Genomic DNA, 27,655 nt, shown 5'->3' with positions numbered 1-27,655 from the left:
ATTGCAAATCAAATAAGCCCCAAGATTAGAGAGTGAAGGGAAACCAAAATGGGTGGGAAATCGTAAAAAAAAAACTGGTGGGAACAAGGCTTAATCGTTGAGCTTAATTTCACATCGCCTTCTCATATATCAAGTGGCCAGCAGAACACACTGTGAAGATCACGAAACATATAGCAACCACTGACAGAAAAAAGAAAGGAACTACTGTAACTGAAATACGTGATGCGATCATTTCCTCTTACCACTCTACAATTGATTGATTCAGCTTCCATGACAAAGCAAGTCAGCAGTTCGTGTTTATTCAATCTAACAGAGAAATGAAAAAAGAGGTAAGCCTACAACTCTGCTATGTACCTAACGACAACAGAAGAAGCATGGCCTGAGGGGAGCATCTGAACTTCTGCAAATTGTGTGGAAGCCCAGAGACACCCCTCCACCCCTCTGACAAGTGGGAGCCACGTGGGAAAAAGAAAGGAGAGGCAAAACTATCATCATCAATTTTGCAATGGCAACAAGTAATCTATCCAATCAGCCAACCAGCATTGAGAGCCAGCATTCTTCTACTTCCTAGCTCGTAGCTCTTCAGTAATATGTACCTTCAGCTTTCATTGGGCATCAAAATATTTTGAGGTCAATCTTCGTCGCAGACCGTCATGGACAGATGCGACAGGTGACTTGACGACCTGGTCAGCATCTTCAGATCTCATGCCATTCTCGGACACGATAGGCGTACCATCTATTTGGCAACTGATTGCATCGAGAGCTCCATTAGTGCCATTTTCCTCTCCAAAGAAGACGTTTTTGGTGCCCAGAACTGCATGCATCTTGCCATCACGGTGACCATTCAGATAATCATCCATTTGGCTACTGCTGCAATGCATATCAAGAATTCCATTGCTGCCATTTTCTTCACCATAGATGACATTATTGGTGCCCAGAACTGAATGCCCGTTTTCAACATGGTGACCACTCAAATTATTAACGAAAGCTGCTCTGTGTTGGGGCGCAATGCCACTAGTTGTGCAACCGGAACTCCACCTTTCCTGTATCTGGTCTGGCAATGCTGCAGCACCAACATGTTCTTGCTCCTTGGGTGTTTTACTGGTCTGTGGATCATCCATGGCTGCTGACTCCCTGCAACGCTTTGTGAGGAATCCCGGAGACATGCGCATGCCACCTTGGCTGCTTTGAGATGAAGAATCAGTATTTGATATGCTGTTGACTTTCACAGAGGATGATGATGGTTTGCCATTTCCATTACTAAATGGCAACCCATCATTGCCTTTGACTGCTTTCTCTCTGGAACGAGGCCTTTCAAGGAAACCCCGTGCTAAAAATGACATGTCCCCTTTGTCGTTACTTGTGTTGTTCCGATATGTGTTGCTGCTTGATGGTGATGTATGAGGCCTTGGATTAAAACCATGAAACAAAGGTACATCTCTCTTTGATGCATCCAAGGCATAATTTCCGAAATGTGCATCACCATTGGCAACGATTCCGTTGCTAGGATTCACAAACATATCTCCATTACTATGCACACTTCCATTCGTATAGGATGTCTGGCCACCTGAGGAGTTGGCAAAAACTCCTTGCTTTGACCTGCTGAGTTGTTCATTCCAATGACCATTTATTTTATGGGGGGAAACATCCATGTCACGACCATTTTGACTCTCTTCCCCAAAGGAAGACTTCTTTCTTGAGGGTTTCTCAGAGGTTGGGACTGATGTTTTATTGGCTATCACTCCAACTGAATCACCCAAGACAGTTTGTTGTTGCGCATTCTGTCCTTCAACTTCTCTTCCAGCTTCGGTATCAATATCCATGTAGTCAACTGAATCAATACGGACAGGTTCCTCGCATTCCTCTGCAGAGGAACTAACTGAAGATGATTCACATGCAGAATTGCCCAATTGGTCAGACCGCATGGCAGTACTGCCTTCTAATAGAGAACATGGGTCTCTAATATCTTCTTTAAGAACATGCAATGCCGATGAAGCTGGCTGATGTAGACTTTCATTGGTAATTAATGCCTCTCTCCCACTGTCTACCTGGTCGAGGGTATCCATTCTGTGCAAAGATTCATTGCTGGATTCAGAATCCGCTCGTAGATCTTCTGAAGAATTAAGAAATGATTCACATTCTACAGGCACGTCCTCTGGTATCAAATGATTTTCTCCATTTGAAGGAGGCACTTCACATTGCTTCTCCTGTTTTATTGGTTCTTTGACTGCAAGAAGTGGTCCAGGACGAGCTGTTCTTCTGCAGAGTTGTAAAGGGAAAAGGAAGGTTGTCAGACCAAATGTCCAGAGCAGCTTAGCATAGTGTCTCGAACAAGTAAATAGTGGTTAGATTTATGAGAAAGAAGCGGATTAAACGGAGAAACAATTTAGCACAAATTGTTTTTGTTAACATGGTAAATAAGACAAGTCCAGAACATTTTATTGTGTCGCTGCCAGTTGCGTATAAGTAATACAGTACTAGTTAAATTTATGAGAAAAAAGTGGAATAAGCGAAGATGTAATTTAGCATGAGACAAATAATGCAATGATGGTAAAGTTCCATCTGACAGCTATTATCCTAAAATGGTGCAACCATACGAGAAAACAACAGAGCAATACAAGGCAAAGTATATATGAGAAGTCTTTTTTTTTTGCATATAAGTCAGTATGAATTCCACCATCTGCTACAGTGCTACTAGTTATATCTTGTCTCATAATTCTCAGAGTATAAGAGATACAAAGATCAGCAAGAAAGTAGAAAGTAGATATAATCCACTCAAGCTATAAAGTACCAATAGACAGATTCTGGTAAGCATGTGGATTTTTCCTTGCCAACAGATATTGATGCCATAGGTGAGAGCACACATAACAATTACCTGCTATATAGAAGCATATAAGCACCTTGAGCATGTACTTCCTCCTTGTCGACAAACATAACCTACAAACAGAAGTAAGATATTGATCAATTGATCAATTGATCAATTGGCATTTGGACACAAATATTTGCATGGTCATAATAAAGAAGCAAGCATGTACCTTGCAGTCATCAATTTTAAGCCAATGACCTCGACGACTTTTTATGTAGCATATATAATGCCCAAAAAACGAAGCATTCAGCATATCCAGATGAACAACAACGGCATATAAATCATACTGGTCAGTTCCATCAGTGGCGCTCATGTATGGTGTCAGATCCAGCTTAGCAGGGAATGTAACTTTCTTGTTCAGTTTTCCAAATCTACCACTCTGATAATCACAAGAAAGTATGTTATGGCACAACTTTCATGATACAACAACATTGATATTAGTTCAAACAAGCTGATGTCCTAACCTGGAATCTTTTGAGAGTAATAGTGAGTATATTTGGAGCTTGATGAACTGTAAGATGCTTCCGTGCTTTGACATAGTCGCTGCATCTACACAATATAAACAAATAGGTTAGAAAAATGTCATCTGATTTAGATTTTGACTATCCATGGATTGATGATTTTAGATAGTTATCATATTCAGCTTTTATATCAACTCTTATTCAAAATTTACAAGTATATACTAAGAATATAATCACCAACTCACACAGCTTCACATGACATGACAATCAGGCTAAGTTTAAGAATTCCTGCCTATTTAGCATTATCAAAAGTAATGTCTCTTTACGTATATTGAAAGAGATTTCAACAGACCAAGGGGGGTCATTATTCTGCAGATCATTAATTAATAAGAGCAAGCTGGTTTCAGCATATGCCCAAACTAAATAGCAAACTAGCAATATATGAAAAGAGGACCCTGCAAATTTGTGGTTACATATTAGAAGTGTACAGATGCAATAATGGGACCTACCCGTCACATCTGTACTTGTTGTCCCCATCAAGCCACTCCACAGCAGTGAACTGATCTAAGCACTCTTCCAGCGATTCAGCATCACCATGAATTTCAACTGTCAAGTCCATCATATTCTCGTAGCGATTTGAGACCACTCCACATGCAGCACACTGAACCTGCACGTGCCATTTATGTTAGGCACCCTACGATGGATTTGATATAATTGTAATATATGCACATTCAAAGACAGATCCCTTAAGAACTTTGAACTGATTAAAAACAGAGCAAACAGACAGGCAAACTCATTGATTGCAAATTGAAATATCAAAATTAACTGTGGAAACAAAATAGACCTGAGATTGCAGACGGCCGCCAAATATGTGCTGAATAACAGTAGTCTCTTGGGTGCTAAGATCAACGACCTTCTCACCTCCAAATTCATCAAGACAAGCTGATTGCATCTTATCGATTGCAAACCTATAAATACAACACACATCATACAGCATTCAAGACAATCCAAGAGAGTGCAAGCAAACCCACATGCAAAGCACGGAAAGCAATTCACCTCATTAATTCATGAGCATCTTCCTGTCTACCAATGCCAAGGTTGCCACCAATATTTGGTAAATGGGAAAGAATGTTCTTGGGAGCAAATGGATGCATGCTATCAACTGCTTTTTCAATATGACATTGCAGCTCACATAAGAAACACCAACTTTCACGCCTTATAGAACCTGAAATGTTGAGATGCAAAAAATTGTTAAGCATAAGCCAGATGTTATTACTGCATAATTATCATAAACCATCACTTACATTGCCTATAATGGTCCATTCCTAAAAGATAGGCCACCAGTGGCCTCGTGTATGATAGACACTGTAAAACTACATTGGCGAAGCAACTGCACAAAAGAAACAGGAACTACTAGATGAATAGAAGGAAATGTGTTGAAAGCAAAGGTGGGAGCCAAAGATAGCACTATTTCCATATACCTGTTGCCACAATTCACAAGCCCACAAGGTGATGAAGCATCGTAATTCCTATCGCTCCAATCATATAGCTTTAAAAAATCATCGTAAGGAAAGATAACCTGTGTACAGAACATGTGTGAATTTTTTTTCTTCATCCTGCATTCAAATTTCTGGGTAAAGAGTATAACTGCACACCTTGTTTAACTTTCGAGGCCCAGGCACTAATGAGATACGGCCAAAGACAGAAGACTTCTTACTGTTGGCCTCGACTCCACAGGGTGACTTGTCAACAGTATCCAATAATTTCATTTGTTTACACTTCAATTTGTGATCAGATTGCCAATGCTTTGACTGGCATTCTCCAGAACTAAATAAGAGCATAAATGTAAGACAGATGCCCAGAGAAATATATCAGCATTATACAAGGATAAAAGTGTGTACAGTATTTGGAAACTCTAAGCATGTGAGTTGGGAGTTGGGACAACTTTCAGTCAATTCAGCCGGTGTTCATGAGTACATTCAATTGACACAGTTATAATAACCAACACCCAGGGTATAGCAGCACATTGATAGATTAAAAGTTATAACTTTGCTATGGGCGATACCAAACATGACAAAATGACCACACATATATTCAACATGAACTCCACCTTTGTTACAATTAAACCAGGCATATGACCTCATAAGCAAACTTGCGGTTTGTACTGTTTGATGTGCGTGAATTACCAGCATCTAAATAAGAGAAACCCATAAGAGCAGCATCTGTTACATGCTAATAGATAGGCAGACACTTAAACAATCCCAAAATGCAATTTCTTTGATAAGAATCTCATTGACATTGATAGTTAAGTTCCGGTCGTCCTGTGCTAACACTCATCACATCAACCAATTAACCATATCAAAATGCAAAATATCATACTTTCTTTCTTCTAGAAGAAGAGGCAGTAGTATCATAATGGTAAGAACAAATTATTTCTAATTCGTATTATTCAATCCAAGAACTGATACTGGTAAACGACCAGTTTCAAATACATGGCCTCTGAACATCAAAGACTTTCCACTGTTCTCATATGCATCTGAGGGAGCTAACTAATGAAGGCCCTAGCAGCTGGCAAAACTGCAGAACTGTCATGGCTTCTCCTCAAGAGCGCAACAACACATGTTCACTCACTCAGATGCAAATTTGATGAGACACTTAATCTCCTCTCCAGCGCCAGCAACCACATTTGGAGACAACAAGCAAGAAACTCTAACTTTCTGTTATGGACGTGCACAGCCAAATCGCATAAACTAAGCACAAGGACCCTGAAAGAAGACATATATCATCTGCTCTCTGCATATCCCAGGTAAGCACCGTAATGGGAAGGGCAGCCCGCAGGATCACCGCTCAATCACCTCGCAAGATCAGAGGTTTCCATTGCTCACGAACCACTAAATGAATCGTCCTAAACAACAGACTACACAAGCATCCAAGAAACAGCAGCAAAATCACAATTCGAGGCCAGGGACTCCGGGGGGTAAGAGGCCAAGAACCGTGAAGGATTACGGCAGAATTGCCCGCACCAGCCACCGGATTGCACGAAAGAATCGACAACAACAATGCAGGATCACGCGCATCTTCGCTGGGACGCGCCAAGCAGCAGCAGCAGGGGAAGGGGAGGGGAGGGGGGGCGAAGCAGGCAGAGGACGCACCAGTATCGCGCGCGCTTGCAGCCGGCGCAAATCTTGCTGCTGGCGCCGCCGCACTGGGCGCAGGTCCCCGGCGAGGGCGACCGCCCCTGTTGGGCCGCGACGACGGGCTGTGTCAGCTGCCGCTGCTGCTGGTTCCCCTCCTGCGGCGGCATCGCGTACTCGGTGGGGTGGAGGTGGTCGTCGTAGGCGGCGGCGAAGCCCGCGGCGTCGACGACGAAGTAGCGGGAGGCGGCGCGGCGCACGGCGGCGAGCGCGGCGGCGAGGAGCACGAGCCCGACGAGCGCCGCCTGGATCACCGCGGAGAGATCGAGGCCGCCCGGCATCTAATATACGGCCCGGGCGCGGCCGTGACCTTGGGGTTGTTAGGGTTGCGCGCCCGGACAGCCGAACCCCCGCCGCCGCCACCGACCATCCGAACCGAACCCGACCCGGGCACGGTCCCGGAACCCGACCGACCGACCGGGCGCGACTCGGGCCGACCGGTCAGTGGGTCGCAACCGCTGCGGCCGCCACTCCACTGCCGGAGCTGGAAGGGGAACCACCAGCTGCCGCCGCGGCGGCGCCTGCTCTCTCGCTCCCCGGCCGCGGTCGCTGGCGTGCGGGGCCCGGCGGCAGCGGTCGGGGGTGAGTCAACGCCGGGTGGGTCGCGGGAAAGATTGGGTCTTGGGAGGCGACTGGCGTCTTGTCTCAGCTGCTCTGCTCCTCGTCCATGCAGGGAGGAGATGCAGCAGGTCGTCTCGCTCGCTGGACTGTTTGTTTGTTGCTGGGGACACGCCTCTGCCTCCTACCTTCAAGGCACCACTTCTCCCTCTCTCTCTCTCTCTCTGGGAAAGGATATGCCAAGAGGCAAAAGAGTCTTCAGGTTCAAGGCACAGCTGGATGGATTTATGGGAATGTTTTCTTGACAATGATTCTAGCAAAGTGGGTACTAGGTTTAGTGGTTTACCTTATTTTTAGTGGATTATATCATCTGCATAATGTTTGTTGGATATTTGTTTCCATTGAGTGTGCTTTCTATTCCATATAAGGGACATGTAAAAAAAGGTAGTGTTTTTTTTAAACTAGGAAAGCCCCTTTGACTTACATCATTTAATCTAAAAATGCTATACCCCCGACTTGTTTGTGAATTTTTCTATGAAAACACCTTAATCAACCTCCCGTGTTTCCGGTAATGCTGGCGGGGCTGCTGACTATGTTGATATACTCGTCTGGGTTGCCAATCTAGAACGAATGTGACAATCAACCTCCCGTGTTTCCGGTAATGCTGGCGGGGCTGCTGACTATGTTGATATACTCGTCTGGGTTGCCAATCTAGAACGAATGTGACAACCAGCTATCATGGTGATTCGACCAGGTTTGGTCATCTACATTTATGCGGTTACTTAGGTGCGCTGCGGCAACGATGGATTCAACCGAGAATTTGGCGAGAATTACTAGGTCTGGTTTCTTGGGTGTAGTTATCCCTTTGTTTAGCCACATTTCTAGGTCTTTAGGTTCCTCGTATAAGGTGGTCTCTTTATCTTTCTACAAGTCATATTTAATTAAAATAAATCATCCTTTAAACATATTTTGGAGGTGTTGCTTTTAGAGAATCTTGTCTGTAGTCCGGGCGTTGTTTTTGGTGGTGGTTAGAGTGTTATTGTTGCGAGCGGTTCATCACCGTCACAAGGTCTTTCTTTTCTTTTTATCCCTTTTTTCTTTCTTGGTTGTGTGCAACTCTGATGTCTTTGTTAACGCAGAGGTGTGTGTAATTGGTATCTTGCCATAGTAATATATTCCCTTTATCGAAAAAACATACGGGTTGCACAAATGCATAAGTCTTCAGAAACGTCAACTGGGTCTATGGCTTAATTGTGTCAACGCTAATAGCAATCTCGATCCGTGTGATTAACATTTCGCACGAATATCGCTGATCTTGAAAAGATTGTTTCAAAAAAGGACCCCGAGTAAAAGACAAGGAAACTACAAATGTTCCGAAGCATTTCCTCACTTCGAGCAAGTTCATGGACCCCATGAAAAAAAAAATATGTCTTGCATAAACCTCTTCCATATTTAGATTCAAAAACTGGGAGTTTTATGCTTAATTAATGGATGAGGTAAAGTTTTTGCCTCCGTTTTTTTTAGATTCATGCTAAGATCCTCGTGGAATATCCCAAGAGTAGTTTTGCATATTTTCATGCGTTCATCAAATCTCGTATGACTCCACAAACCATGACACTTCATTCTTAAGCCTTTCATAATCCAAGATTTAGCAAGATTTTTTTTTCTAGATCATCCTTGTACAAGAGTTCAAGTGTAATTCAACACATTTATTTTGCCAATCATTTCACACTGGTTAGAAGTTGATAACCCATTGTCATGGTGTTTACTCTCTCGTGCGCACTTGTAATACGGACCTCTTCTCCATACGTCAATGTTTTTTTTTTTTGCGATGAAAAGAAACTTATATTGATGCACCGTTCATTACAGAAAGATCCAGAGAAACAAAGAAATTACAAGGAGGTCCTTCTCTAGATCCCAGCTTGATTGATGGTTATCGATCATGGGCTCATGGCTAGCTTCGACACCTGGCTTGGAAACCGAACTATTGCTCTTCGGATCAGCACATCGCAAAAGATTCTCTACATATTCAAGGAGAAAGTCAACGGTAAGATTCAGTTACAAATTAAGTTAAATAATTACTGATGCGTTCACACGTTTTTTTAGTATGGTCAGAAAATACAGGGAAAAACCTTTTTCAACAGATGAATGGCACATGTGGTTCTGGTTATATACATGTCGTTCTCACCCGTCTATATAATTTGACCTTGCACCTCCAGTAGGACCACTTTCTAACTGCATGAGAGGTGTGGCCGTGTAGGACAAGCCAATGTTATAATCGTGGCGAAGCACGGTTTATGAGAACAATCAACTGATAACCACCCTACATTCATGTTTTAATCGTGACACTTGTTGTATGTTACGCCAGGTGCATTGCCGTCACTAGTACATATCGAAATAATGGTGTATTTCACATAATCAAATAACTGCACAAGAAGTTCATGCAAGACAATAAGTTTCACATGTTTGATGATCGTCTTGCTAAAACACGTTTTATGTATAAATGTTCTGTACGTAAGGAAAGCGATGCACTAGAATGTCAGTTGGTGACCAGCCCACCACTTTTACCAATTTTTTTCCAAAAATTCGGTCGCATTTATTGATAATCATTTCTAGTACTACAAAAAGCCTAAAAAGTACTAAAATATATAAATAGGTCATTAGACCACGTAGCGACAACTACAACGCCTTGAGCAAGCCCCAGGTGCATCAACGGTCTCGCCCTCTATCTTAGTAGAGTTTGTTGTAATAGATAAACATAAAATCGGCGCGCTAAGGCCTGAAAGGACTAGCACATCATACCTTAGCATGACAACAAAAAGCTAGACCTAAAACCACACCAGCAAACATATGAACCGATTACATCCTAGGAGATTTGGGGGAGGCATAACTCCATGTGCCCTCCGCCAGCTCTAGACACTATTGAATTGATGCACTAGTAAAGTTTTTGAAAAGTCTGAACTGTTGGAAAGGGTTAGGCTATATATTTTAATACCCCCCCTCAATCTTGACTGGACAAACGGGAAAACACTAGACGTGGACAATCGGGTATCACAACTATTTAGAGTAGATCAAGTAGTGCGTTAGCCGGGGTTTGAACTTAAGACCTCCTATCTCTGATACCATATTGAATTGATGCACTTGCAAGTTTTTCAAAAGTTCGAACTGCTGGAAAATGGCTAGGCTATATATTTTAATAGGCACATATCGGGAGCGAGGATAGGGTTGGGCAGGCCTTTTTCTATTTTCATGAAGTAGCCTCCGTTGCACCATCTCAAAGAAGACACAAGGAAAAAAAAATATAAAGAAAGAATGAGAGTGCTCCCGCCGGCGAGGGGCTCTGGTTTGTTATGTCTCCAAAACCATTGGAGGCGGAGCGGACCGATCGCGTCCCCGATGAGGGGAGCGGAACCCTAGATGGGTTTTACAATCGAATATTTCTCTCCCTGATCTTCACAGACCACCGTGTTTTACGAGTTGAGTGCTGTTATCACCAGATTTTGGTCAAATCAGGAGATGGGCCGTACTTGAGATGGGCTTGGAGGATATACACGCGTCTCTGAAGCGGCCTTGCACGAGAGTTTGGGCTATTTTGCCCGTGTATCTGTATATTATGGTAGTTTAGAATTAAAAGATAGAGTTTAGCCCGTACACGGTTAGGTGTATTTCCAAAGATAGAAAGTCTACGGACTATAAATATGTATCTAGGGTTATTGAGAAAGGAGGACAATCACGTTCACAACAAACCAATCTAGGCGCATCGCCACCCCTTGTTTCGAGGGTTTCTCCCGGGTAAGCAACATGCTGCCTAGATCGCATCTTGCGATCTAGGCAGTATCAGTTTATTCGTTCTTGGTGTTGCTCGTACTGAAGCCTTGTTGATGGCGAGTGACACCTTTATCTTAGATGTTTTGGGGCTTACGTCGACGTGTTTATGTTATGCTTGCTTAGCTACGTTGCCCCTCGATATCTAGCCGCCCTTACACCTATCTTAGGTGTAAGGGCGGCATCTTGCTTTATCTTTGTTTAGTAGAACCGATCTGTTATAGTCGTTCCTTGTTCTACAAGGATTAGTTTGATATCTGCATGGTTAGGCCTTACAAACGGGTTAAACGATCCGGTAGTGCGTAAGATGTGGTTTATTAAACCCTAAAGGGATTGTTCCGGGGATCAACTTCATGTTGGTTTTTAGGCCTCGTTAGGGTTGGTTTTCCATCATCTTACGTATCTGTTAGGCTCAATTACGCGTAGGATGTTCCGGTTATGCGGTGAAAACCCTAGACTATCGTAGATTAGCTTAGCTTGATATTGATAAAGCATGATCCCCGTGTCATTGTAAATCTAACGTGAACCACGGGGCAATCGGCTCTTTGAGCCGATCCACAGAACAACTTAAGAGCCGATCGGGGCTCGTATTTAATGTTTACGTGTCTACCATGCAGGAAACTAATCGACGCGATACAACACCTCCCTGACCAGGTATAGGTCAGGTGGCACGCCCTTGCGACCGTCAGGACGTGTGTCAGAGCATTGCGGGACGACGACCGAGGGACCAGGGCCCACCAGCAGTCTTGGGACCCTCCCGGCTCTTCGTGTTGCTCGCCGCTGCCCGCCGGTGTGTGGTGACCCAGCGTACCACTGCATGGTGTAGTACACAAGTCGTTGACATAACACAAGTGAAATACCGTTCCACTCATATTACATCTCTCAGAGTGGTACAACAGAAACATATGCGAGTCCAAGGTATGTCTATAGAAGTACACACGAACTGGTTTACATAAGATCAACACAACCTCCTACTTTACGGTGAGGTAAAACTTCAAATAAAGCTCCAGAAGAACGACTCGTAGTCTATCTTATTGCTAACTCAAGTTCAAGAGCTACTTGGCTTGCTATAGAAATCTAGCTACTTAGGTGCTAGGATTAGGGAAAAGTTTCCTTCTATTACTAGTCTAGATTTCCATTATAACTGATGCAGAAGTTGACTCCATTGACTTCTTTGATTGGATTCTTCATCTTGTTGCAGTTGACTCCTTTGTCTTCGAGTTCCACGGTAGTTTCTCCTTCGGTGCCTTGATCTAAGAAGGGGGTTCAAATGGGATAGAATGAGTACGAGCGTACTCGGCAAGTTCATATTAGGAAATAGGTGTATCATGCACTAGCTACGGCCATAGACCGGAAAGTCATAGGCCAATGCAAGTTTTCATAAACATTTCTTCAAAAGGTTTATTTTATTCTGAAAACTATGCCCGTCGGTCTTCACGGAGTTGACTAGAACTTCGTGGAGTTCCTTTCTGCCGCGTTCGCGAGTTCCCTTCCCGGAACAAGGAGTGACGACCACAATTTGATACACTCGCAGAGGTGCGTTACTTTTCCCACAAGAGATCTCACCCTTTTTGCCATCCGCAGGGACTTGCCCCCGTTCACACTTCCTTTGGTGTGAGGCCAGGTATAAAGCTCCAAGCCCACACCGCCTTCTCCGCGACTGCAAACCCACCCTTTTGTCCAACCGTACACCTCCAGTAGACTTCCCCCGATAATACGGCTTTACTCATGGTGTACTCCGGACAATCCCTCATAGATCGTAGAGCTTATCATCACAAATGGATGGGGATTTAAAAGGATTTCCCAACCTATTGCGGCGAGTGCCTCCAGCACCCCACCGGCTCTCCGATCCGTTGGCGTGCGAAGGGAAAAGATACGGCTGGCTTCCCGCAGGCCATTATAGATCTCATGGTCAACGCGGTTTGTACGGCGCTAGAATCATCTGGACGGCATTGGTAATTAATCCTAGGGTGATATAACCCATGCAATGGAACCTCCACCATATCAACACATACCATGGTTCCATTGCCCACCACATAGTCACATTCATAATTGTAAAATAATATTTGCTTTTCAATGCATGAGTGATAAGTATAGTACTTTGCATATAGTTTGATAAAAATAATCAAATGACATGAGCAAGCGATGAACTTGCCTTTCTTGACTGCAAGATTATGCAGGCAAAAGCTTCGATACGTGATAACTCCAAATTCTGAAATACCATCATCGTCCGGTAAGGATAATGTTTAAAGAACTGGAAAAGATGCTATAATGCATAGTATGAGATGCAATCGTCCCGAGCGTAACCTAACCTCGATGATTTTAGGATGGATGAGTTGTAAGGATTTCTTTAGGGTGTGTTGCACTTTTAGGATGGTTCTCAAACAAGGTTCTTATTAGGGTTTGGTTATATTAGCATCATAACCAAGTGATATAAGGCATCATAACAATCATACACATAAGAATAGTGATGGAATAGTATGTAAAGAACAGTTGTCAATTTTAAGTGCTACGGATCATGGTTGATGATTACTTATACTATACTTCAAAAGAATAACTTTTGAAGAACATGTTGTTTAAGAAATATTTAGTATTTCAAAGAAGGATTAGGGCTTCTAAGGTTTGATTGACATTTGTACTTCAAAAGAATAACTTTTGAAGAACAGGTTAATAAAGAATATGGACTACTATACATAGGAGCTATGGCTTTCTAGGGTTTACTATAGGATTCATCTAGTTCTCTAATAGGAACTAGTTGGTTCTGAACTTGGAATGGGTTTCTATATAGCAAGTATTGGTAGGTTTATTGCTATGGTTTATTTTAAGCATCATATCAAGGATGATGGTCAAAAATGGTTCTATAAATTAGCTATTAAGGTTTACTATGGTTTCACAACTGCTTCATTAAGTGATCTCTAATTGCTTCTAAACTAAATGGTTTATCATTTATTTAATAGGGTTTAGTTGGATAGGAGCATGTAATGTGAATTACTACACAAGGTTGATACTAGGGTTCATCATTATGGTTCTACTAGGGTTGGATGATTGAGGTTGATCCTAATGGTGTGGTATAGAGGAGTGGTGATCAATGGTACTAATCCAATTAACAAGTTAGGGTTTATACCTAGGTGATACTAGTGAATCATATAGGTTTTAAATTGAAATAGAAACATGGAATGATAATCTCATGTGACTTGGTTTTATGCTAGTGGATCATAAGCATGCATTCAAATGTTGCTTATTAGGGTTCTATATGTCCAGTATTTCTCACATGATCACATGTGACACATAACTAGGGTTTTAGAGTTGCTTCTAAGGTGGAATGATCACATGAAATAATGGGATCCAGGTCTTACTTATATTAGAACTAGGGTTTCTAAATTATGGTACAACTCCTAAAATGATGATTGGAAATATAGGTGTGGTAACTAATTACTTTGAAGCATAATTAATAATGGTTTGTCATTTTATTAACTTCCACAAGAATTAATAATTAGGGTAACTCCTAATTAGGTTTAATTCAGAGATAAGGGTTTAACAATTATTACTAGGTTTTAAAAATAATAACTTGCAAATTAAAATTATTTAAGTTCACAATATTTAAGTTACTAAATTAATATTGGTTTTTAGTATTTTCTTGATTTATTATTATTTAAGAAAATAGTAACTTAGAATTTTCAAATTAGGGTTTATGAATTACCACTAATAATTAAGTTAATGCAAATATGGTAAATAAAATTAATCTTAACATTTTACTTAGTTACTGAATAGTTAAAATTTAATTTTTTAAACTTAACTATTTATTGAATTCAATTTGTATTTCAAATAATTGAAATAGCATAATTAATAAGGTTAAAAATAAGTGAATTTTGATTTTGACACACATTTTTGTTTTATATTTTATTTGAATAGAGTTTATTTTTGTGAGCATTTTGACATATTATTCATAATTTTCTGAGTTGAAATGAAATTTCTATGATTTTGCAAAGTTTCAGCTATTTACTTGGAATTTGAAATTAAAGGAAAATACTAAAGATACCTAGGTTCATTTCTACTACTAGACACCGACGAGTGGGACCCATGGACACGTAGAGCGCCACGCAGGCAAAGACCGGTCAAAACGGACTCGAGGTCGTTGACCTCCCCGACGTTTAAACGCCGGCGGCCGAGCACGGTGGCGCCGCCGCTAAAAGGCCTCCTCGGATGCGTGGTTGGTACTAAACGAACAAGAAGAAGACAAGGAACACGATGGTGGTGATGGTTTGTCGAATAGTTCATCGGAGCTTCGCCGGCAGTCATGTCCACGGCGGAGCTACACCGGCCAATATACGAACTAATGCTAGGATGATCTTTAGGAAGCAAGAAATGGCTCAATCGACGCGCCTGCTCACCTTGATGCTTCCCAGATGCTCGGCGGAGCCTGCCGGAGACGAGGACGACGACAATCTTCAATGTTCTGCGGGATGCCGATCAAAGGGAACGGTCGATTGGCTGCGATTGAGACCTCCTCTCCTCGATTCCTTCCACGAGGATGCTCCCTGAGACACGGCGCTTCTCCTCGACTACGCGGTGGACTTCGGGGTGGCTTCTATCGATGACTAGCCGGAGAACTGGCCGGCCATGGCGGTGGTTCCAGTGAGAGATAGAGAGCGATTGAGAGAGAATGGATGGGGGACGAAGAACAAGGATTATACGGTGATGATCTCCCACTATTTATAGGCCGAGGGGAGCTCTGAGACCTCGACACGACGACGGCGATGGTCGGGAGGTGGCGGTCTCCGGAAGGTGGTACGGCGAAGATCTTTTCTCTCCCACGGATAGACTCGGACGCGAAACGATTAGGGTGACGTTCTGGAACCTTCTGCGACGTCCGGGCATCCTTATCGTCGACGAGAGCGGTGTCTACTGGCGATGCCGCGCTGTCGACGCCGGAGAAGAAGACGATGACTAAGTCCCTCCATTGCACGATTTTTAAAGCAATTGAATCGGTAAGTGGCTTTGGGCTGGGCCGCGTCTGGGCTGCTGTGGCCTGCTTTGGCTGGTGCGGATCTGGGCTGCGACGTGGTGGTAATGGGCTGCCACCAGGGTAAGTTTCCCTCCACTTCTTATTTCAAATTTTCATTTCTGTTTTTATTTTCTGTTTTGAATTTTGTTATTTGAATTCAATTCTGATTTCTATTTTGTTTTGCAGGTTCTAACTTATTTGAATATCATAACAATTTGATAATGATACTCATTGTCTTGTTTTGTTTTTTAAACAACCATTTATAATTGATTAATTTTGGTTCTTATTAGGTACAAGTTAAGATTCAAATAGATATTATTTTAGGGTTCATCTCAATTGCTTTTAAATTTAGAAATCAAATCTGTTTAAATGCTTTAAAATTTTAGAACATGTGCATGGTGAATAAATTATATTTTTCTATTGCTTAACCATAGTGATTGCTCACATATAGTTGAAGTATGGATAGGGTTTAACAAATGGTAAAGGTATTGGATTGGTTCATGATTTTATGTGTATGATTGTTTCTAAGGTTTGAGAAAATGGTTGATTAAACTCTATAATTACTAATCTTGCTTAGCAACTTCTAGGTTGGATTATACTTGTGATCCAGGATACACAAGTTAGGCATATCATTTTATGTGGAGTGGATCCTATGTGGAAGGTTTAGGGTTTTGGTGATGCTTCATTATTTGAAGTAACAATAGGCATGAGGCATGGCGGGGTTCTTTTCATGATCCCATTTGGTACTTGGATTCAAATGTGGTCTAGGGTTTTATTTGGGATTACCCATGTAATACACAAGCTAGAATTGGGTATATGCATAAGATTTGATTATGTTTTATTGGCTAGCTAGGGTTACTCCTCCACACAAGGCATGAGGATTGGTCTGGGGTTAACTACTAGTGATATACTTATTATTTCATGAGAAGTATGAGATCTATGGATCACACATATAGGTTTAACTTATCATCTCATTTTATAAAGTAAGATCATGCATTAGACAAGATCCACTCATTCCTCACTAATCCCTCTTTAATATTCCTCTCATCACACTCATCCTAGATTCTTAGGGTTTATAATTAATACCAAGTTGTGATGATTATGGAATTGGTTTCCTAAGGTATTGCTATTGGAATAGGATTCTCACCTCCAAGATCAAATATTGAAATGAATAACTAGGTTTAGTACTTCTCTAATTTTCTTGTATGATCATGGCTATGATTAGTATTATAACTTCTCTCACTTCTCAATGTCTTGGAATATCCTAAGGTCCTACTCAAGAGATGATGATATGATCCTCTAAATATATGTTTTCCCTAGGAATGCTACCTTGGTATCTTCTCGTAGCTTGTTCTTCAGGAAATCTGATAAACCTTCATCTTGTGGTATGCCTCCACCTCCTAGCTTCTTCATCTTGATCCTAGCTAATTCACATGGAGTGGCTCTATGTGTTTGTTCCCATGTATCATGGTACTTGATGAGCAAATGGATGAAGGGATGTGGCTCTATTTATAGGCTTGGGCAAGCTCTAGTATCATGACACATAGGTGGTGACTCTTGTGTTGGTTTGATGAGTAAGGTGCTTGGTGTCATGCCCTCATCCATAGCAATCCTTTGAGCATGAGGTGGCAAAGCTTGGGATGCAAGTCATGTAGATATTTTCATCCTATGTGGCAAGATCATTATCCTCTCATATGATTTATTTTTGGATAGCCAAGTGGCATTTGCTACTAAATATCTTGTGGATGGTTTTATTATTGTGGATGAGTCATCATACCATCTTTGATTGTATTTACATTATAATATTGGTCAAAAGGTTAAGGTTGAAGGTTTTTCCTCAATTTTGGATAGTTGGGTTTGATTTCACCAAGGCATGGGCATATGAGTTTCAAAACACTCATAGTTAGTTTTATTCAAATAGTTTGAACTATAATTCGTAATGTAAATGGATTTAGTTTTATGATATTCCATGTATTTAATAAGTTATGATTTAAATAAGAATATGTGGTTGTTATGCAATTTAGACCCTGTGGTTTACCTTATTTAGAAGTGAATTAAATTACACACAAAGGTAGTTGCTAACTTTTAAGTGTTAATAAGTTAGAGTTTGATTCTTAAAGAATGTGTTGTTGTAAATCTAATTCCATTTGATCTAATCCATAGATCAAATCATCTCTACCCAAAACAAGGTTTAGCAAAGATCACGAGTGAAGTTTATAGCGCTTGACTTGATGATCTACTTCAATTCCGAGCAAGTCAAGTGAAACTTCGATGATCGTGGTAAGTTTTATTTGAAAGCGCGAAAATCCCCGGATTTTCTATGCATGAATGCAATGTACACTTTGGTGTTCTCTCATTTTGTTGCCTCTAAACCTGGGATATTACAGCCTCTCCCCCTTAAACTGAACTTCGTCCCGAAGTTCGAACGCTCTCATGTTCCGGAATGTGGAACGGACTTGAACAGATCACAATCCTTTCAAACTCCCTAGTGATCTTATTAGATATAATTGAATATATCCCTTGTCTAGATCCTTCCTGAAGTCTTCTGATGTCTGGGACTGATACTTTCTTCAATTCCAGGATTCCTTCTAATATTCGAAACTTCCAGTCTTATTCTTCAAAGATCCTTGGATTAGGACAGCTTCTTATGGTAATGATCTCTACTAATGGTTGTGGTGACATATTCCTATTTGGGTACTCAAAGCTTGGTTCTACCAGCTGCGGTAATCCAGCTGCGGTGCCCAAACCTTAAGTCTAAAGGATTGGTTTAAAGTAAGGTATTGTTTTTTTTTCCCTTACTACCATAACGAATGTAATGGTACTTGGTAAGGTATTTATAATAGGCATGGTCCTGGTAGTTTTGTCCTACGAATGGATTAGACTCATTTAGTCCATCCAATCATGGCTTCTAGTTCATACTAGTTATCTTCCTTTTGGTTTCTTTAGGTTCCATGAAAGGAATCTTTCTAATAATCATTAGTGTTGGTATGGTCAAACTCCTTCAATCTTTTGTCTTCTTAGGCTTCGATTGTCCTCCGACATCTACTTCCTCCAACTTCATTAGCTTAGACTTACTTGAGCTCTTTTACTTCTGAGTAATTAGTAATTACCCACTCAAGTGAGGGTCTAACCCTTACTTCTTCGAGATATGAACCTCGACTTCTGGTCTGACATCCTCCTGAGAGTACTATTATATGGATACTTCCACCAATCTTATGAAAATAGGATCGGACTTCCTCTCAGTTCAGACCTTCTTCTTCGTTCTTCATACTCCAAATATTATATCTTAATACTTCTCATTCAGCCTTCCTCTCCCCCTTGGAGTTTACTAATGATCTTTAAACTTTCTTTCTTCTAATCATTAAACTCCAAGGTTAGAAGTTTAGTCTTGGTCTAACTTGTAGTTTGTACTTTGCTAGAGTCTCACGAAGAATTCTTTGTGGTGTATCCACACAATTGTGGGTATCCATTATGAATCCTCCAAATAAAAAAAAATACCAGCTACGAGATACCAGCGGTGAAATACTAGCTGCGGAATCCCCCTTTCTTTTAGGTAAAGAAATGTTCGAAGTCGTGGCTATCTGGTACCAGCTGCAGACTACCTAGTACCAGATGTAGCCTATTGGATACCAGTTGTGGCTATGTTGTGGTTGTCAATATCTACCTACCAGCTGTGGCTACTTACATAGCTTTAGTTAAGATATACCTCACTTAACATTCTTTCTCTTCATGGTTATCCTATATCAGCTGCGGTCTTATTATACCAACTACGACTTCACTTGTCTATTTTCCTTCTTCCAGGGTTTGTTTTGCAAGAAAACCACTTGTTGACACTATGAAAATAGTATTGTAAGTGACTTCACTTGCATTCCTTCTTCCATAATGAATATGGCTCCACTTCTACTGCTCCTTATTCACTATTTTTCTCCCTTCTATGGTACTTCCATGTTGAAGTACTCCTTGATTAAGGATAAAAGTGAGTTTTGATTGGTCCTTCCTTCGGAGTATTGTGGTTACTTCCCACAACTTTACTTCCTTCTTCTAGTGAACCTTCATCTTATCTTCAAAATCTTCAGAATTCGTCATTTCCTCACACGAATACCTTTACCCTCTAGACCTATAACATCAAGTGAGAGCTTGATATTGCAACATGCATTTGCATATCAAAGTCAAACTTCATGTATGGATCTAGTCAAACAATGAAAATCCAATAAAATCCAAGAAAATCCAGCTTTGTGCTTATAATACACATCATTATATGCCTGAATATAATAGTTGGGTAAGACATCCCTAAACATCAGGCTCAGATGTGTAGTATATGACACCACATAAGATAGGTTTAGGTCGTGATACTTAGCACAAATACGTGAATTTCTACTATTTGTCTCAACATTTATCTCAATTGCACATTTGCAATGAGACAACTTGAAACTAAATGGCCTGGGATAGTTGAAGTTAACCTAGTTTTCTTTGGAAGTACTAACAAAATAGTATACCATATATATGTGCTATTGAGGACTACTTCCTATAATACAATTAGTTCTAACATGTCTACTCTAAACACATGATTGTTTAGAATATACCACCTATAACTCCAGTATTTCTCTATGTGTTATGCTCTAAATAAGCCTTCTTTAAATTAAAGACTATGGTTCTAACATACTTGGTACAGTTATTAGGATTTTAAGGCCTAAGCTTTCGAACTATTCCTTAAATCCTACTCCTCTTCATACTTATGTTAACTCACTTATAATGTTCTACTCTCTCACATCATGATTCTCAAGTGAATCATATATGATTACCAACTTTATCATGAAAAGTAGAGTTGTATAACTCCTATCACTCTTCCCTAACTCCTATGATTGACTCATCATAGGTCTAAACTACCTTGTATGTCTTATCTTCCTTATTTAACTGACTTTTACTTAGCCATAACATGACTTGGTATACATCTTCCAATAGGATATCTTCCTTATGGTTGTATCCTCTCTTTGGACTACCATGTATTGTATACCAGTTGTGGTCTACTACCACCCATTATCTTAAGCTCCAATTGTGTTCTAATTATTTGGAATGAAGCAAGATAACTAACTAACTTTACTTAAGAAAATAGATAAGAAAGATTGACTCAAGTGTGTTAGGATTATTCTCAAGTGAATACCCATCTCAAGTCATAACAATAGTTGGTTTAGCATAGTTGCCTTGGCTAAGACACTTCCTATAGACACTACCAAACCTATAGGTCTCCTTTAAAGGGTTTTAATCCTAGGGTCAAAGCATTTGCTCCGATACCAGTTTGTGGTGACCCAGCGTACCACTCGCATGGTGTAGTACACAAGTCGTTGACATAACACAAGTGAAACACCGTTCCACTCATATTACATCTCTCGAGTGGTACAACGAAACATATGCGAGTCCAAGGTATGTCTATAGAAGTACACACGAACTCGTTTACATAAGATCAACACAACCTCCTACTTTACGGTGAGGTAAAACTTCAAATAAAGCTCCAGAAGAACGACTCGTAGTCTATCTTATTGCTAACTCAAGTTCAAGAGCTACTTGGCTTGCTATAGAAATCTAGCTACTTAGGTGCTAGGATTAGGGAAAAGTTCCCTTCTATTACTAGTCTAGGTTTCCATTATAACTGATGCAGAAGTTGACTCCATTGACTTCTTTGATTGGATTCTTCATCTTGTTGCAGTTGACTCCTTTGTCTTCGAGTTCCACGGTAGTTTCTCCTTCGGTGCCTTGATCTAAGAAGGGGGTTCAAATGGGATAGAATGAGTACGAGCGTACTCGAGCAAGTTCATATTAGGAAATAGGTGTATCATGCACTAGCTACAGCCATAGACCAGAAAGTCATAGGCCAATGCAAGTTTTCATAAACATTTCTTCAAAAGGTTTATTTTATTCTGAAAACTATGCCCGTCAGTCTTCACAGGTTGACTAGAACTTCGTGGAGTTCCTTTCCTTCCGCGTTCGCGGTTCCCTTCCCGGAACAAGGAGTGACAGCCACAATTTAATACACTCTGCAGAGGTGCGTTACTTTTCCCACAAGAGATCTCACCCTTTTTGCCATCCGCAGGGACTTGCCCCCGTTCACACTTCCTTTGGTGTGAGGCCAGGTATAAAGATCCAAGCCCACACCGCCTTCTCCGCGACTGCAAACCCACCCTTTTGTCCAACCGTACACCTCCAGTAGACTTCCCCGATAATACGGCTTTACTCATGGTGTACTCCGGACAATCCCTCATAGATCGTAGAGCTTATCATCACTAATGGATGGGGATTTAAAAGGATTTCCCAACCTATTACGGCAGTGCCTCCAGCACGCCAACGGATCGGGGCAGTGCCTCCAGCACGCCAACGGATCGGGGCAGTGCCTCCAGCACCCCACCGGCTCTCCGATCCGTTGGCGTGCAGAAGGGAAAAGATACGGCTGGCTTCCCCAGAGCCATTATAGATCTCATGGTCAACGCGGTTTGTACGGCGCTAGAATCACCTGGACGGCATTGGTAATTAATCCTAGGGTGATATAACCCATGCAATGGAACCTCCACCATATCAACACATACCATGGTTCCATTGCCCACCACATAGTCACATTCATAATTGTAAAATAATATTTGCTTTTCAATGCATGAGTGATAAGTATAGTACTTTGCATATAGTTTGATAAAAAATAATCAAATGACATGAGCAAGCGATGAACTTGCCTTTCTTGACTGCAAGATTATGCAGGCAAAAGCTTCGATACGTGATAACTCCAAATTCTGAAATACCATCATCGTCCGGTAAGGACAATGTTTAAAGAACTGGAAAAGATGCTATAATGCATAGTATGAGATGCAATCGTCCCGAGCGTAACCTAACCTCGATGATTTTAGGATGGATGAGTTGTAAGGATTTCTTTAGGGTGTGTTGCACTTTTAGGATGGTTCTCAAACAAGGTTCTTATTAGGGTTTGGTTATATTAGCATCATAACCAAGTGATATAAGGCATCATAACAATCATACACATAAGAATAGTGATGGAATAGTATGTAAAGAACAGTTGTCAATTTTAAGTGCTACAGATCATGGTTGATGATTACTTATACTATACTTCAAAAGAATAACTTTTGAAGAACATGTTGTTTAAGAAATATTTAGTATTTCAAAGAAGGATTAGGGCTTCTAAGGTTTGATTGACATTTGTACTTCAAAAGAATAACTTTTGAAGAACAGGTTAATTAAGAATATGGACTACTATACATAGGAGCTATGGCTTTCTAGGGTTTACTATAGGATTCATCTAGTTCTCTAATAGGAACTAGTTGGTTCTGAACTTGGAATGGGTTTCTATATAGCAAGTATTGGTAGGTTTATTGCTATGGTTTATTTTAAGCATCATATCAAGGATGATGGTCAAAAATGGTTCTATAAATTAGCTATTAAGGTTTACTATGGTTTCACAACTGCTTCATTAAGTGATCTCTAATTGCTTCTAAACTAAATGGTTTATCATTTATTTAATAGGGTTTAGTTGGATAGGAGCATGTAATGTGAATTACTACACAAGGTTGATACTAGGGTTCATCATTATGGTTCTACTAGGGTTGGATGATTGAGGTTGATCCTAATGGTGTGGTATATAGGAGTGGTGATCAATGGTACTAATCCAATTAACAAGTTAGGGTTTATACCTAGGTGATACTAGTGAATCATATAGGTTTTAAATTGAAATAGAAACATGGAATGATAATCTCATGTGACTTGGTTTTATGCTAGTGGATCATAAGCGTGCATTCAAATGTTGCTTATTAGGGTTCTATATGTCCGAGTATTTCTCACATGATCACATGTGACACATAACTAGGGTTTTAGAGTTGCTTCTAAGGTGGAATGATCACATGAAATAATGGGATCCAGGTCTTACTTATATTAGAACTAGGGTTTCTAAATTATGGTACAACTCCTAAAATGATGATTGGAAATATAGGTGTGGTAACTAATTACTTTGAAGCATAATTAATAATGGTTTGTCATTTTATTAACTTCCACAAGAATTAATAATTAGGGTAACTCCTAATTAGGTTTAATTCAGAGATAAGGGTTTAACAATTATTACTAGGTTTTAAAAATAATAACTTGCAAATTAAAATTATTTAAGTTCACAATATTTAAGTTACTAAATTAATATTGGTTTTTAGTATTTTCTTGATTTATTATTATTTAAGAAAATAGTAACTTAGAATTTTCAAATTAGGGTTTATGAATTACCACTAATAATTAAGTTAATGCAAATATGGTAAATAAAATTAATCTTAACATTTTACTTAGTTACTGAATAGTTAAAATTTAATTTTTTAAACTTAACTATTTATTGAATTCAATTTGTATTTCAAATAATTGAAATAGCATAATTAATAAGGTTAAAAATAAGTGAATTTTGATTTTGACACACATTTTTGTTTTATATTTTATTTGAATAGAGTTTATTTTTGTGAGCATTTTGACATATTATTCATAATTTTCTGAGTTGAAATGAAATTTCTATGATTTTGCAAAGTTTCAACTATTTATCGGAATTTGAAATTAAAGGAAAATACTAAAGATACCGGTTCATTTCTACTACTAGACACTGACGAGTGGGACCCATGGACACGTAGACTGCCACGCAGGCAAAGACCGGTCAAAACGGACTGAGGTCGTTGACCTCCCCGACGTTTAAACGCCGGCGGCCAGAGCACGGTGGCGCCGCCGCTAAAAGGCCTCCCTGGATGCGTGGTTGGTACTAAACGAACAAGAAGAAGACAAGGAACACGATGGTGGTGATGGTTTGTCGAATAGTTCATCGGAGCTTCGCCGGCAGTCATGTCCACGGCGGAGCTACACCGGCCAATATACGAACTAATGCTAGGATGATCTTTAGGAAGCAAGAAATGGCTCAATCGACGCGCCTGCTCACCTTGATGCTTCCCAGATGCTCGGCGGAGCCTGCCGGAGACGAGGACGACGACAATCTTCAATGTTCCGCGGGATGCCGATCAAAGGGAACGGTCGATTGGCTGCGATTGAGACCTCCTCTCCTCGATTCCTTCCACGAGGATGCTCCCTGAGACACGGCGCTTCTCCTCGACTACGCGGTGGACTTCGGGGTGGCTTCTATCGATGACTAGTCGAGAACCGGCCGGCCATGGCGGTGGTTCCAGTGAGAGATAGAGAGCGATTGAGAGAGAATGGATGGGCGACGAAGAACAAGGATTATACGGTGATGATCTCCCACTATTTATAGGCCGAGGGGAGCTCTGAGACCTCGACACGACGACGGCGATGGTCGGGAGGTGGCGGTCTCTGGAAGGTGGTCTGGCGAAGATCTTTTCTCTCCCACGGATAGACTCGGACGCGAAACGATTAGGGTGACGTTCTGGAACCTTCTGCGACGTCCGGGCATCCTTATCGTCGACGAGAGCGGTGTCTACTGGCGATGCCGCGCTGTCGACGCCGGAGAAGAAGACGATGACGAAGTCCCTCCATTGCACGATTTTTAAAGCAATTGAATCGGTAAGTGGCTTTGGGCTGGGCCGCGTCTGGGCTGCGTTGGCCTGCTTTGGCTGGTGCGGATCTGGGCTGCGATGTGGTGGTAATGGGCTGCCACCAGGGTAAGTTTCCCTCCACTTCTTATTTCAAATTTTCATTTCTGTTTTTATTTTCTGTTTTGAATTTTGTTATTTGAATTCAATTCTGATTTCTATTTTGTTTTGCAGGTTCTAACTTATTTGAATATCATAACAATTTGATAATGATACTCATTGTCTTGTTTTGTTTTTTAAACAACCATTTATAATTGATTAATTTTGGTTCTTATTAGGTACAAGTTAAGATTCAAATAGATATTATTTTAGGGTTCATCTCAATTGCTTTTAAATTTAGAAATCAAATCTGTTTAAATGCTTTAAAATTTTAGAACATGTGCATGGTGAATAAATTATATTTTTCTATTGCTTAACCATAGTGATTGCTCACATATAGTTGAAGTATGGATAGGGTTTAACAAATGGTAAAGGTATTGGATTGGTTCATGATTTTATGTGTATGATTGTTTCTAAGGTTTGAGAAAATGGTTGATTAAACTCTATAATTACTAATCTTGCTTAGCAACTTCTAGGTTGGATTATACTTGTGATCCAGGATACACAAGTTAGGTATATCATTTTATGTGGAGTGGATCCTATGTGGAAGGTTTAGGGTTTTGGTGATGCTTCATTATTTGAAGTAACAATAGGCATGAGGCATGGCAGGGTTCTTTTCATGATCCCATTTGGTACTTGGATTCAAATGTGGTCTAGGGTTTTATTTGGGATTACCCATGTAATACACAAGCTAGAATTGGGTATATGCATAAGATTTGATTATGTTTTATTGGCTAGCTAGGGTTACTCCTCCACACAAGGCATGAGGATTGGTGCAGGGTTAACTACTAGTGATATACTTATTATTTCATGAGAAGTATGAGATCTATGGATCACACATATAGGTTTAACTTATCATCTCATTTTATAAAGTAAGATCATGCATTAGACAAGATCCACTCATTCCTCACTAATCCCTCTTTAATATTCCTCTCATCACACTCATCCTAGATTCTTAGGGTTTATAATTAATACCAAGTTGTGATGATTATGGAATTGGTTTCCTAAGGTATTTCTATTGGAATAGGATTCTCACCTCCAAGATCAAATATTGAAATGAATAACTAGGTTTAGTACTTCTCTAATATGCTTGTATGATCATGGCTATGATTAGTATTATAACTTCTCTCACTTCTCAATGTCTTGGAATATCCTAAGGTCCTACTCAAGAGATGATGATATGATCCTCTAAATATATGTTTTCCCTAGGAATGCTACCTTGGTATCTTCTGTAGCTTGTTCTTCAGGAAATCTGATAAACCTTCATCTTGTGGTATGCCTCCACCTCCTAGCTTCTTCATCTTGATCCTAGCTAATTCACATGGAGTGGCTCTATGTGTTTGTTCCCATGTATCATGGTACTTGATGAGCAAATGGATGAAGGGATGTGGCTCTATTTATAGGCTTGGGCAAGCTCTAGTATCATGACACATAGGTGGTGACTCTTGTGTTGGTTTGATGAGTAAGGTGCTTGGTGTCATGCCCTCATCCATAGCAATCCTTTGAGCATGAGGTGGCAAAGCTTGGGATGCAAGTCATGTAGATATTTTCATCCTATGTGGCAAGATCATTATCCTCTCATATGATTTATTTTTGGATAGCCAAGTGGCATTTGCTACTAAATATCTTGTGGATGGTTTTATTATTGTGGATGAGTCATCATACCATCTTTGATTGTATTTACATTATAATATTGGTCAAAAGGTTAAGGTTGAAGGTTTTTCCTCAATTTTGGATAGTTGGGTTTGATTTCACCAAGGCATGGGCATATGAGTTTCAAAACACTCATAGTTAGTTTTATTCAAATAGTTTGAACTATAATTCGTAATGTAAATGGATTTAGTTTTATGATATTCCATGTATTTAATAAGTTATGATTTAAATAAGAATATGTGGTTGTTATGCAATTTAGAGCTCGTGGTTTACCTTATTTAGAAGTGAATTAAATTACACACAAAGGTAGTTGCTAACTTTTAAGTGTTAATAAGTTAGAGTTTGATTCTTAAAGAATGTGTTGTTGTAAATCTAATTCCATTTGATCTAATCCATAGATCAAATCATCTCTACCC

General features: G+C 40.3%; 1 protein-coding gene across 2 annotated transcripts; it reads right to left on the bottom strand.

The window, feature by feature from the left end:
• Positions 1-216: 216 nt before the first annotated feature.
• LOC124699558 (ubiquitin carboxyl-terminal hydrolase 42-like) lies at positions 217-6,551 on the bottom strand. 2 transcript variants are annotated; one of them, XM_047231846.1, is made up of 11 exons: positions 6,480-6,551; positions 4,983-5,154; positions 4,809-4,906; positions 4,632-4,717; positions 4,384-4,552; positions 4,172-4,295; positions 3,837-3,994; positions 3,331-3,415; positions 3,036-3,245; positions 2,876-2,937; positions 217-2,259 (listed from the first exon to the last, which is right to left on the bottom strand). In XM_047231846.1, the coding sequence occupies exons 2-11, from the start codon at positions 5,094-5,096 to the stop codon at positions 606-608; spliced, it is 2,760 nt and encodes a 919-aa protein (XP_047087802.1). In that variant the 5' UTR covers positions 5,097-5,154; positions 6,480-6,551; the 3' UTR covers positions 217-605. The 2 variants fall into 2 exon arrangements, with proteins under 2 accessions (XP_047087802.1, XP_047087806.1); XM_047231850.1 differs by lacking the exons at positions 4,632-4,717; positions 4,809-4,906; positions 4,983-5,154; positions 6,480-6,551 and having other exon boundaries at positions 4,172-4,287; positions 4,384-4,489.
• Between the last annotated feature and the right edge of the window lie 21,104 nt (positions 6,552-27,655).

Source organism: Lolium rigidum, chromosome 1 (genome assembly GCF_022539505.1).
Source record: "Lolium rigidum isolate FL_2022 chromosome 1, APGP_CSIRO_Lrig_0.1, whole genome shotgun sequence".
Taxonomy (NCBI): Eukaryota; Viridiplantae; Streptophyta; class Magnoliopsida; order Poales; family Poaceae; genus Lolium; species Lolium rigidum.
Note: the sequence above shows the minus strand (reverse complement) of the source record. Positions and strands in the feature narration are given on the sequence as shown.

Bases quoted from the DNA above. Each gene is read 5' to 3' on its own strand.
- LOC124699558 (XM_047231846.1), bottom strand. From the start codon at position 5,096: ATGAAATTATTGGATACTGTTGACAAGTCACCCTGTGGAGTCGAGGCC. The intron at 3,995-4,171 runs GTCTATTTTGTT...TGGCACGTGCAG, and splicing joins GCGGCCGTCTGCAATCTCAG to GTTCAGTGTGCTGCATGTGG. The intron at 2,938-3,035 runs GTACATGCTTGC...TTCTGTTTGTAG, and splicing joins TTAAAATTGATGACTGCAAG to GTTATGTTTGTCGACAAGGA.